The 12,497-nt window shown below is 38.9% G+C and overlaps 1 protein-coding gene across 6 annotated transcripts in view; it reads right to left on the reverse strand.

Annotated features, from left to right (window-relative positions):
* The window catches only part of Arhgef12 (Rho guanine nucleotide exchange factor 12), a 142,529-nt gene that overhangs the window by 84,915 nt on the left and 45,117 nt on the right, over positions 1–12,497 (reverse strand). The window contains exon 1 of one of the 6 annotated variants that reach the window (XM_031344551.1): positions 1,853–2,088. The exons of 3 other annotated variants lie outside the window; for them this stretch is intronic. In XM_031344551.1, the coding sequence (XP_031200411.1) occupies positions 1,853–2,031 (179 nt within the window). In that variant the 5' untranslated portion in view covers positions 2,032–2,088. Of the gene's footprint in view, positions 1–1,310; positions 1,452–1,852; positions 2,089–12,497 lie in introns of those variants that run through there. 2 more of the 6 variants (XM_031344552.1, XM_031344554.1) reach the window with 2 other exon arrangements.

The following is a 12,497-nucleotide window of genomic DNA, read 5'->3' on the forward strand; positions in this document are numbered from 1 at the left end:
AAAGCAATGTGAATCTATCTATATATTATGGAAAAATAAAACCCTTTTTGTAGGTAGAACTCTGTAAGTAGAACCCTAATGGAATAAAGATTGTACAGATTCCATGTTTATACTTACATTTTTTAATTACAAAAGAAATACATTATAGATAAGACGTTTGCCTACATACCCTTTAATTTAGTTTTACCTTAGGTGGTTAAGTATATTTTTATAAATACATGAAATTTAAGAGGCTATGAGAATATTATATTACAATTAAAATGAGGGCAGGTGTGTACAAGACTGTGTGTGGGTGCCTGTGCACAGCGCTGGGGATGAGGACATCAGGGGTCCTGCTCCATGATTCTGAGATTGGACCTTTCGTGGATCCTGAGCTAGGCTGGCAGCTACCAGGCCCCCCAGTGATTTTCTTGTCTCTTCCCTAATCCGATATAGACAGTGATACAGGTGTGCTGACCATGCCTGTACTTTTACTTAATTGCTAGGATCTGAACTCAGAACACTCTCAATGAGCCATTTCTTCAGCTTAATTGCATCTTTTACAAATATGCTTCCCAAATCCAGAGAAAGCACTTTATTATTTTCTACTAAGAAAACTATTTTTCATTGAAATACATTTAAAAGTGTTGGTTTTGTACTAAGAGATTTGTCTTTGAGTCTAGTATCAAATGTTAATAAGTTCTCAGTCAGAATTTAATGACTTTGTCAGAAAACCACGTTTTTCTGTGAAATGCAAATGTCTCAGACTTTCAAAATATCAATGGGGAGATCCTCTTAATTTTATGGGAAATGGACAAAGTTTCTTATATTATGAGAAATATAAGAAAATTATCATTGTAAAACTGTTTCATACTTGTTCCTACAAAGTTATTTGTTTAATTTCTCCATCTACATGAACACACACACACACACACACAGAGCACAAGCACACTCTGGGTACCTCAATTACTCTCTACTTTATGTACTGAGACAGTGTCTTTCCCCAGTTCCAGTTAGTCTAGCTGACCAGCTTAGTTGGGGGATCCTTTGTCTCTGCCTTTGGAAATCAGGGATACAGGTGACTCTATGCCTACTTGGCTTTTTATCTTATTCTGGTAATTGGGGTTCCAGTCCTTCTACTCACAAAAGCTATCTCCCCAGATATGTATGGTTTTGTTTTACTCTCAACAGAGAAATTAAAAGTAGGGGAAGGAGACTTAAAAATACAAAACATACTAAAATATGCTGTCATCAGTAATAATGATTCTACACGGCACTAAATTAGTGGCATGCAAGGAAAAATGTTTTAATAATTCCAATATTCCTCTTACAGCATCCCAGAACTGTGAACTGCTGCCGGCAAACCTCAGTTCAGCAGGCATGTCTCATGCCTCTCATCTCAGCACTCTGGGCCTGAGGTAGAGGGTTTACGCAGTCTAAGGCCAGCCCGGGCCTACAGTAAGTTTTCTGACCACAAAGACTGCAGAGTGATTCTGTAGCAAAACAACAAAAACAAAACATCCAAAACAAGATGCATTTGAAATGCAGAGACCACTACTTTTATTTTCTCTTTCTTAACTACAAAAAAAAAAAAAGGAGCTTATTCTAATACACTCTATACATAAGACTATGTAAGCTAACATAACTAAACAAATTACTACATTACATACTAATAGCAAATAGCAATCAAGAGACTCTTAGTCCCAAGTCACTGAGGAATGAGACTGCCTCCTTCCCAAACATAGAGTCTCTCATGAGGCGAGAGAAGCCTTTCTACTCTGTAACACCATGAAATTTCTTTTTCTCTATATATGGACTTCAAACACAGTACAAAAGTACTTTTATGAAAATTAAAGCAACTACACATGGTCACCTGGTAACTTTCATCAAGCTGGGTGTGGCACACATGCCACTGTAATCCCAGCTCATTGGGAGGCTGGCTTGGATGAGTTGAACCCAAGGAATATAAGACCAGCCCGGGAACCACTGGCTGACTCTTTCTCTAAACAAACAAACAAATAGGACGTTAACATATTTTACACCATTAAACATTTCATTACAGCACTGGTTTTAGCCTATGCTATGTAAACCCTCGGGGCTCATAAGAAGTCTACCATGGATGAAGAGTCGGGAGAGGACTCTAAGCTCCCCAGACATAAGAATGGTTTGGCTTTTTTTCAGACAGAGCTTCCAAATAAATAAAACTCTGAAAAAGAGAGCTCTAACTACTTTTTTTTTTCATTACTAGGGACTGAACCCTAGGGACAACACTATTACAAATACTTAAAACTCCAGGCCTAAACTCCCCCTTGAAGTTTTAGGATGAACTCATTAACAGGAAGGAACCCACATGGGAGTTTAAACTAGAGATAAAGGCAGTCAGTATGAGTACTAAATAAACAGAAAAGGAAGGACATGGGCTCCTCTGGCAGGCTGCATTAATCCTATGCAGCCATTTGTGTCTAACCTTTGTGGAAGGGGACAGCAGCAGGAACTTTTCTAACAATAGCTCTTATAAGACAAATGACCAGATAGCATTACTTGCTGCCCAAGTGACTGTATATGGGTGTGAAATACTCCCCATTTGTTTTAAGCAAAACAAACAACAGCAGTCACAAGTTAGATGATACACAAACTGATAAGTAACAAAGAGCTGTAACATGGGACACTGTCAGATCAAAGTGCAATTTACTATCAATATATCAGGAGAGTAAATGATAACGTTTCTTATGAAATCTGTGCAAAGAATTAGGTGCAGAGTCTTGATTTGACTGAACTAAAGGTTTGAAATGATACAAAGTTTAAGAAGTCATTACATTTGTCGGTTGAATGTGTGCCTCAAAGACAGACAGAACTCCTAAACCCTGTCTCTCTGAACATGCCCCAACTTAGAAGCTGGGTCTTTATACATTTTGTTAAATTCCAAGAAATCTTTACTTAACCCAAAGTCACAAAGGCTTTCTTTATATTTTTTTCTGATAGCTCGATAATTTTGTTTTACTTTTAGATGTAGTGTGTTTATAGATTTTTGCAGGAGACATTATGAACAAATGTGTATCTGTTTACACGTGGACAGCCCACTCTTCTAGCACTCTGCAGAGAGATACCCTATGCTGAACTGCCTCTGGACTGCCACTAAAAATCAGTTACCATCTACGTACTGGTGTTTGTGGAAGTTGAAAAAGAGAAACATCCATTTCATCACCATTTCCTTACCTCCTAAGAGGTACAGGCTACCAACACATTATGTCTATGAACAGTTATGCTAGCTTTGGTCACGATGTTAAGGTGATATCGTAGAGGCCTCTCTCTGTAAGGCTACTGCTTTTAGTCTACCATATTTTATGCTTTAAAAACACAAATCCTAACCTAGTAGTAGCAGCATATGCCTTTAATCCCTGCTCTTGGGAGGCAGAGGCATGCAGGTATCTGTGAATTTCAAGGCCAGCTTGCTCTACAGAGCAAATTCCAGGATAGCCAGGGTTTAAAATAAAATAAAATAAAATAAAATAAAATAAAAATCATTAAAAACTTCAACCTGAGCCGAGCGGTGGTGACGCACGCCTTTAATCCCAGCACTTGGGAGACAGAGGCAGGCGGATTTCTGAGTTCGAGGCCAGCCTGGTCTACAGAGTTCCAGGACAGCCAGGGCTACACAGAGAAACCCTGTCTCGAAAAAAAGAAAAATATATATATTAATAATAATAATAATAATAATAATAATAAATAAAAACTTCAACCTGGGTCAGTAAGGTGTCTCAGAAGGTAGAGGAGCTTGCAGCAAAAGCCTGACAGCTTGAGTCTGATTCCAAGAATCCACATTAAGGACCCCATGGCTAATTCACATCTCTCTCCCTCGCCCCCTCACCCCCCCCACATACACATATTACAATAATAATATCTGAAAATTTTAAAGCCTTGTTTTTTTAATCTAACCCCTATTAGGAGTTGAAGGCATTAAGTTCCATTTCCCAAACAAAGAGGAATCTACATGCTCTGGAATTTTCTGGAAGAGCTGTGTTTCTGTGTTCTCCCATCTACCAAATGAGGACTCTGTATGTTTACTTTATACTCTGAGATAAAATCCAATACTGCAATGTTTATTTCCATGTTCACGTTGCTCTAGCTTAAGCCACTGAGAGCCCTTTCAGGTTGGCACTTATATTACTGGGACATGCCCCTCCCTTCTGTATTCTGAGTGCTTCTTTGTTTCTGGCACTACATGGTACTCTAGCCTCCTTAGCACACTGGAAAACAGAACAACATTTTTCTATGCCAACTTTGTAAACCAGGGAATTAAAAATATAGATGAAACATAGATGTTTTCTGCTTTTTTTATGAAGTATAATTGTTACATGCTTTCACATTGCATAATTATGATTTATAAAACCCCAAACCACATTTCATTTAAGCTGGCATCAAGCTATTCCTGATGTTCTTCCTATCCTTTTCATAGCTGTACAACTTGTTGTGATGTCACCTTTCATTCCAGTTATTTGTAATGCTTGACTTATCTCTACTCCTGATCCACCTAGCAGCTAGTCTAGCTAACTAGCTAAAGGTTTAGTATTTTAGTTTCTTCAAAAGAAACAACTTGTGGGTTAATACTCTGTTGTTTAACTGTTGTCTCCTTCATGAATCCCTGCTCCAATCATTATTACTTTTCCTCTATGCTTAGTTTGGATTTGGTTTACTCTTCTTTGTCTAGTTTTCTTTCTGGTTTCTTAGTATGGAAATTGATGCTATTGGTTTCAGAAGTCTCTTCGTTTCTAATACATCTTTAATGTCCATAAAGGTCTATGTGACACTTCAGTGTTAACCTCCAAATTCTGATGTGCTGTATTCACTTTTTCCTTCAACCAAAAAACCCTTCTTATTTCCCTCTTCATGTCTTCTTTGACCTGTGCATTATTTTAGAATTGTGCTGCTTAATCTCTAAACATTTGGAGATTTGAGGTCTTTCTTTTATTCATTAACAGCTTACTTATGATCAGACAGCATACTCGATATAGCCTGCATCCACTTACTTTACTGTGCTTCTACACTGAAATATGGTCTATCTTCATAAGTGCTCCACATGCAGGTAAAAGACTGAAAAGACGTACTACACTCTTAGCTGAAGTGTTACCAAAAAATACAAATAGATCAAATTAGCAAATAGTGTTAAGAATTCTACACCCTTACTGTGCTTATTCTGGCCAACTATTGAAAGAATATTAAACTACTAACCCACAAGTTGTTTCTTTTGAAGAAATTAAAATACTAAACCTTTAGCTAGTTAGCTAGACTAGCTGCTAGGTGGATCAGGAGTAGAGATAAGTCAAGCATTACAAATAACTGGAATGAAAGGTGACATCACAACAAGTTGTACAGCTATGAAAAGGATAGGAAGAACATCAGGAATAGCTTGATGCCAGCTTAAATGAAATGTGGTTTGGGGTTTTATAAATCATAATTATGTAATGTGAAAGCATGTAATGTGAAGTCTTGACAATGATTGTGGATCTATTTGTCCTTAAGTTTATATTGTTTAGTTTTCATGAATTTTGAAATTCTTTGATGCATAAAAGGTTAGAAATGGAGAGAAGATTTGCTTTTGTTTTTAATAAGTTCCTGAAAACTTTATAAGCCTTTACCAGCTAAGCAGGCATTCTACCGCTGATATATGTCTTCATTCTTTGTACTTTAATTTTTAAATATTATTTTTTATCTGGATTTTTGGGTTTTTTTGTTTGTTGCTTTTTTCTATAGATCAGGCTGGCCTGGAATTCAGTGATCTGCCTGTTTCTGCCTCCCACGCACTGAGATTAAAGGTGTGCGCCACCTTAATTTTTAAATTTTGAGATGGTTTATCTAAATTATCCTGTCTGACCTTACCTTTCCAATTAACTGACACTTCATGTATTACTTAACTGGACTACTTTTTAAATTGATTTTTTTAATCATGAATTGGTTTTCTTAAACCAAGCATAGTAGTTCACATCAGTAATCTCAACACTTAGAAGGCAAAAGCAGAAGGATCAGGAATTCAAGGCTATCTTTGTAGTTCTAGGCCAGAAGTGGCTACAAAAGACTCTATCTTATTTCATTTAAAAAAAAAAAAATGGTTAGGAGCAGGGCGGCAGGAAGTTAATGCTTCAGTAATTGCCTGCCACAAAAGCATGAGGACCTGGGTGACAAAGTCAAGGTGGCCCACATTTGTAATCCCAACAGTAGGGAGGCAAAAAAAGGCAGTTTCCTGGGACTCAGCACTCAGTAATCCTAGACTACTTGGCTAGTTCCAGCCAATAAGAGACCCTGCCATAAATGACAAAGTAGATGGCACCTTAGGAAGGACACACAGGGTTGACCATTAGCTTTCATATACACAGTACACTTATGTCACAGGAATACACCTCAACACACAGGGAGAAGGGCTGCAAGTAATATTCTATGTTCACAAATCTACGTTATAATGGTATCACATCATTTGGGTTTATTTTTACTGCTGTTAGCATGCTGTGCCTCTTTTTGTCCTTTTACTTCAGACCATACATATCTAGTTTAAGATGTTTCTTTAAAAAAGCAATGTTTTAAATCATATGTTAAGGGACAGGTATGGCTCATTGATGGAGGACATGCCTAACCTCTGTGAGGTCCTGAGTTTGATACCTAACACCAATAAACCAGAAGAACAGACCCTCAAAAAAAAAGAAAAAAAAAAAGATGTTTCTTAAAGGTAGCACATAGCTGGGCTTTGCTCTCTCATGTAATCTGTGACTTCTGCCTTAACCACTTTATGGCTTTAGAGACTGAACACTGGGGTCTCATCTATGCTGAGCAAGTACTCTACCACTGAGCTAGTCTTAAGCCACCTTTTTTTTTAAGATTTATTTATTTATTTTATGTGTCTGTACAGATGGCCATGAGCCATCATGTGGAATTGAACTCAGGATGGCCCCGTTTGCTCTGGCCCCAGCTATAGTAATATACTGTAGCTGTCTTCAGACGCACCAGAAAAGGGCATCAGATCTTATTACAGGTGGTTGTGAGCCACCTTGTGGTTGCTAGGATCCGAACTCAGGACCTTCAGAAGAGCAGTCAGTGCTCTTACCCGCTGAGTCATCAACTTTTTTTTTAAGATGAGAATTTACTCAGTAGCCCACGTTAATGTGAAATTCATGACCCACCTACCTCAGCCTCCACAATCTTCAAATTGCAGGTATACATTACCACATTCCTTTAACTGCTTTTGGTTTTTCTTGGTTTAGTTTGGTTTGGTTTTTTGGAGCTTCTCGGTTGTCCCCACTGTCTCTTCCTTCTCGGTTGTCCCCACTGTCTCTTCCTTCTCGGTTGTCCCCACTGTCTCTTCCTTCTCGGTTGTCCCCACTGTCTCTTCCTTCTCAGTTGTCCCCACTGTCTCTTCCTTCCCGGTTGTTTCCAACTGTCTCTTCCTTCTACTGGAGTACATTATTAAACCAATGTACTAACTTAAAATAATTTTATATTCTGTTAATGCATCTCTTCCCATACTTTAAATTATTTAAAAGAATATTTCATGTATTTGATTTTACAGCCTAATTAACCAGCATAGTTATGAGAACACACTTAACAATTTGACCTATCTTTTCTATATGAATTTATTCATTCAATACATTTTCTTTGAGAACAGAGGATATAAGTTTTTCTTGACCATGGAAATCTTAGTCTTCCTTAGAAAGAACTTGAAGTTTATCCAATAGTTTACTATGATCCTCAAAGGCCAGTGACAAAGGGCAGCAGATCCAGATGTAGCAACAACCTTTTGGCCTAATGGCAGTGCCATTCTCTGGTGAGTGAGCTGACTACATAGACAGAAGAAATGAAAAGAGAAACAAAATAAACTCCACAGGAGATGCACATGAACGAAACTTCCTTCCTCTTGAGAGGATGTGTGGCACATCTCTTCCTGACACACCTCTTCCTCATCCACTGGGATATGACCATGAATGAATGGAATCTTTCTGTTTATTCAAAGATCTGAAGGTGCATGACTTAAGACACTGTAAGGTAAGAATGGAAGCCATGAGGTGATCTGGGGCCACAGAAGTAGTTGTGGGTAATGAAAATAAAACTAAGATAAAGGTCTGCAAGAATAAGCAACTTAGTGTATTTGAAAATGACCATGTCCACTGTGGCCTGAGCATAGAGAATGGCCCAGAGAGTAGTACTGAGATGTCGTTAACGATAAACAGAAACCAATAATATAAAAAAATTATTCATAATGTAAGACAACTAGAAAGTTTTTATCATAATCTCATTTATGTTTTTTTGTTTTGGTTTTTTGGTTTTTCGAGACAGGGTTTCTCTTTATATCCCTGGCTATCCTGGAACTCACTCTGTAGACCAGGCTGGCCTCCAACTCAGAAATCCACCTGCCTCTGCCTCCCAAGTGCTGGGATTAAAGGCGTGAGCCACCACCGCCCGGCCTGATTTATGTTTAAAAGAATACTTTAGTCAGGCATGGTAACAAACACCTAAAATCCCAGCAATCAAAAGACTGAGGATACAGCATTGTCAAAAGTTCAGTACCAGCCCTGGCTATATATAACAGGACTCTGTCCTCAAAAATTAAACAGGAGGGCTAGAGAAATGGCTCAGTGGTTAAGAGCATGGGCTGTTCTTCCAGAGGACCTCGGTTCAATTTCCAGCACCCACATGGCAGCTCACCACTGTCTCTAATCCAAGGAAACTGGCACCCTCACACAGACATACATGCAAGCAAAATACCAATGCACATAAAATAAAAATAAATCATTTTTTAAAAAAATTAAACAGGGCAGGGAGGTGGTGGCGCACGCCTTTAATCCCAGCACTTGGGAGGCAGAGGCAGGCAGATTTCTGAGTTTGAGGCCAGCCTGGTCTACAGAGTGAGTTCCAGGACAGCCAGGGCTACACAGAGAAACCCTGTCTCGAAAAACCAAAAAAAAGAAAAAAGAAAAAAATTAAACAGGGAAGTGGGGGGTGGATATGCAGAAAATGCATTCATATACATGCACGGAATTTTCAACTAATAAAAACTAAACAAGAATAAATGTTATTTTAATTAAATAAAATAAAAGGCATCTGTTTCTCTGGTCTTTAATATATTAAAAAACAATGAATAAACCTTCACATTCCACAAATTTGAGCACTAAGAAAGGCAAGTTTAATTTGTGCTTAAAGTAACAGTGTATTTCATCCCAAATAGCAAATACTAAGAAGCACTTAACAGGTAAAAAGAAAACACCCAAAGTATACAATGTTAATGCTTAGCCCCTCAAACAAGAATTCTCCATTACCTCTTTAAGTATTTTGAGATAAGGTCTCTCTCTGTAGCCCAGGCTGGCCTAAAACATTATGTATCCCAGGATAGTCACAAATGCATGTATCCCTCTGCCTTGCTAGGCTCAGCCTCCTCTACACTAATGGCAGAATTTTATTCAAGAAAAAGAAAAAGCAACTTGCAATTAGTAGGAGCTGCTTAACTTAAAGCTCTAACTCTTTTTTAAAATAGAGATTCTTCAAGTGTAACACAGCTGAGAGACATCTGGAACTCAGAGTTGCAGCACAGCCATTAGTCACTGCCCAGGCAAGTGCTTCTGCCCTCTTCCAACACAAGTATTTGGATTTTTCCAGGAGCTGATGTCAGGGCTTTTCACAGAGACAGAACAGTATTTACAGGCCAGAGAAGGAAAAAGGGTTTCCCCAGTAGCTACGGTCAATGTGGCCTTTGTACTGCTCCGCGAGCAAAGCCACAATACCCTGCTAGATAAAGCTATTCAGTCTGGGGAGGGAGGGCTGCAACTCCACCCTGGAAGGTTGGAAGACTGTGATTGGCCAAACTTACGATTACAAGATTTACTTTTCCATCAATGCTGGAAAGCAGAATTCTAATGGAGCAACCATCAGAGCAGATGTTTCTTAATTCTTTCAAGAAAAATACCATATACTGAATTTCTCTCTATCTTCCCCTTCCTCTGTGTGTGTGGGGGGGGGGGGGGCTTAAAAGGTATTCATATAATTCTACATAGTTTCAAAGAAAAGATAAGCAATATAGAATGGTTACAAACAGAATCTGCTTCTTCCAATCCTAAAAATCCAGTGGAGAATTCAATTTATATATATGTGCTCTGTGGGCAGTGTACCAGCTGTACATGTAAAGGGATCATGTTGCCACCTGAACAGTAACTTCTTCTTTATAAACATGCATTCAACTCTAGACAAAGATGGAAGAAAGCAAAAAGCAATTCTACCACAGTAAGTGTTCCTCAGCACTGAAAAGCAGACTCATCTTTCAAGAAAGGACATGATTATAACCTCCAGTCACTAACTAGGAAATGTACTTGCCATGTCTATTAGGTTTGGCATCTACCACTAAGAGGGATTGGTAGACTCTAAACAAGAATCAGTTTGCCTAAGCAAAAGGATCATAGACCTGAAATGCAGATCCTACTCTCCCTGGATTTAGTAGGCAATACCCAGGTGCTTCCGAAGGAACACAGAAGAGACTCTACTGCAGAGATTCAGAACTCACAAATCCAGATTTAAGATGTGGCTGGAGGTAAAAATGGAAAGGATGTGAAAAGACAAAGCAAGTGCCACTGATCACAACACAGAAACAATGACCTCAAGTGTGCTGTTATTTGAATAATGACAGAAAAATGAAAATGCTAAGAATAGCAGCCAACACTGCTTAGCACATGCTAATAACCACGGTAGCTGCATTATACCCATTACCTCATTGGATTTGCAGCAAACACCATTATTATACATATTTTGTGGCTGAAAAAATACTGCATAGAAAGATTAAGGGGCCTGTCTACAGTCAGACAGAAACTGACGTGTAAATTCAGAATTTATAGCTAGCTCTAGACTGTTTTTAAATATTTTATTTTATATGTATGGATGTTCTGCCTGCATTGTATCTGTGTACCACATGTGTGCCTAATGCCTACAGAGGCCAGAAAAGGGCATCAGATCCCCAGAACTAGAGTTACAGAACTACTATGATGTAGGTTCTGGGAACTGAACCTGGGTCCTCTATAAGAGCATCAAGTGCTCTTAACCCGAGCCAGCTCTCCACCCCTAGACTCTTATTTTTAACTACTGCTTAACAAGAATTGTTTTAAACATTTTAAATGTATGTATGTGTGTGTGTTTGCCTGCATATACATGCACACATGTTTACAAGTGTGCCTGATTCCCTTGGAGGTCAAAAGAAAGCATCAATTTCCCTGAGATTGGAGTTAAGGGTGGTTATAAACCACCATGGGGATGCTAGGAACCAAACCCAGATTCTCTGCAAAAAAAAAAACTGGTAAGCCATCTTTCTTCACCACTAAGCTACCTTTCTATCCCCTTAACAGGAATTTTTTAAAGTTGAAACTACACTAAACAGCTAGCAAGATAGCTCAGCAGGGAAGGGTACTTACTACCAAAACTGACAACCCAAGTTTAATCCCCAGGACTCAAACAGTAAGTAAGCTAATTGCTCTCTGACCTTCACACATGTGGCACATGTTACAAACTCTCCTTCAACACTAAATAAATAAAATGCATATTTAAAAAAATTAACAAACCTGAGAAAAATTCCAAAATATACGAAATAGTGTGCCCAAGAAACAGACACAAACCATTAACATGATGTAAGTGTGGCTAGCTGCTCACTTACAATGATTTAAGAGTGTTTCGACTGGCAGTGGTGGGCTCAGGCTTTCAGTCCCCACACTTAGGAGGCAGACGGATCTCTTTAAGTTTGAGGCCAGCTTGGTCTGCAGAGTGAGGCCCAAGACAGCAGAGGCTACAGAGAAAACTTGTAGCTTGTGATTCTCAGCCTTAAGTGCTGAAATTACAGGTGTGTGTCACTATTCCCAGGTGACATAAGAAATCTTTAAAGAAAATGAAGCACTCACAGCCCTCCTAGGTGGGGAAGGGGGAGTACTTAAAGATAAAATTCTTACAGTAGAAAATTAAGATAACGCAGACACAGAAGACGAAGGGAGGAAGGAAAGAAGGAAGGGAGGAAGAAAGAAAGAGAGGGAGGGAGGGAGGGAAAGAGGGAGAGAGGATGGAAGGAAGGAAGGAAGGAAGGGAAGAAGGAAGGAAGGAAGGAAGGCAGGCAAGCACTGGATAAAACAACATAGATCCAGTGAAACATCTTGGACATAAGTCCATTCTACTCTATTCAACAAAAGTACTTCCTAAATAAAAAACTACTCTTAACTCTGTGTTCCCACTTCTGCACACAGTAGACACTAAACACATGAATTTTTCTTTTTAAGGAGAATGTGGTGAGATGACCTGGAGGTAAAAGAACCTGGCACCAAGCATGAGATCTGAGTTCAGTCTCAAAACATACATAGTAGGCCGGGCGGTGGTGGCACACGCCTTTGATCCCAGCGCTTGGGAGGCAGAGGCAGGTGGATTTCTGAGTTCAAGGCTAGCCTGGTCTACAAAGTTGAGTTCTAGGATAGCCAGGGCTATACAGAGAAACCCTGTCTCAAAAAAACAAACAAACA

This window comes from Mastomys coucha, unplaced genomic scaffold (genome assembly GCF_008632895.1).
Source record: "Mastomys coucha isolate ucsf_1 unplaced genomic scaffold, UCSF_Mcou_1 pScaffold23, whole genome shotgun sequence".
NCBI lineage: Eukaryota > Metazoa > Chordata > Mammalia > Rodentia > Muridae > Mastomys > Mastomys coucha.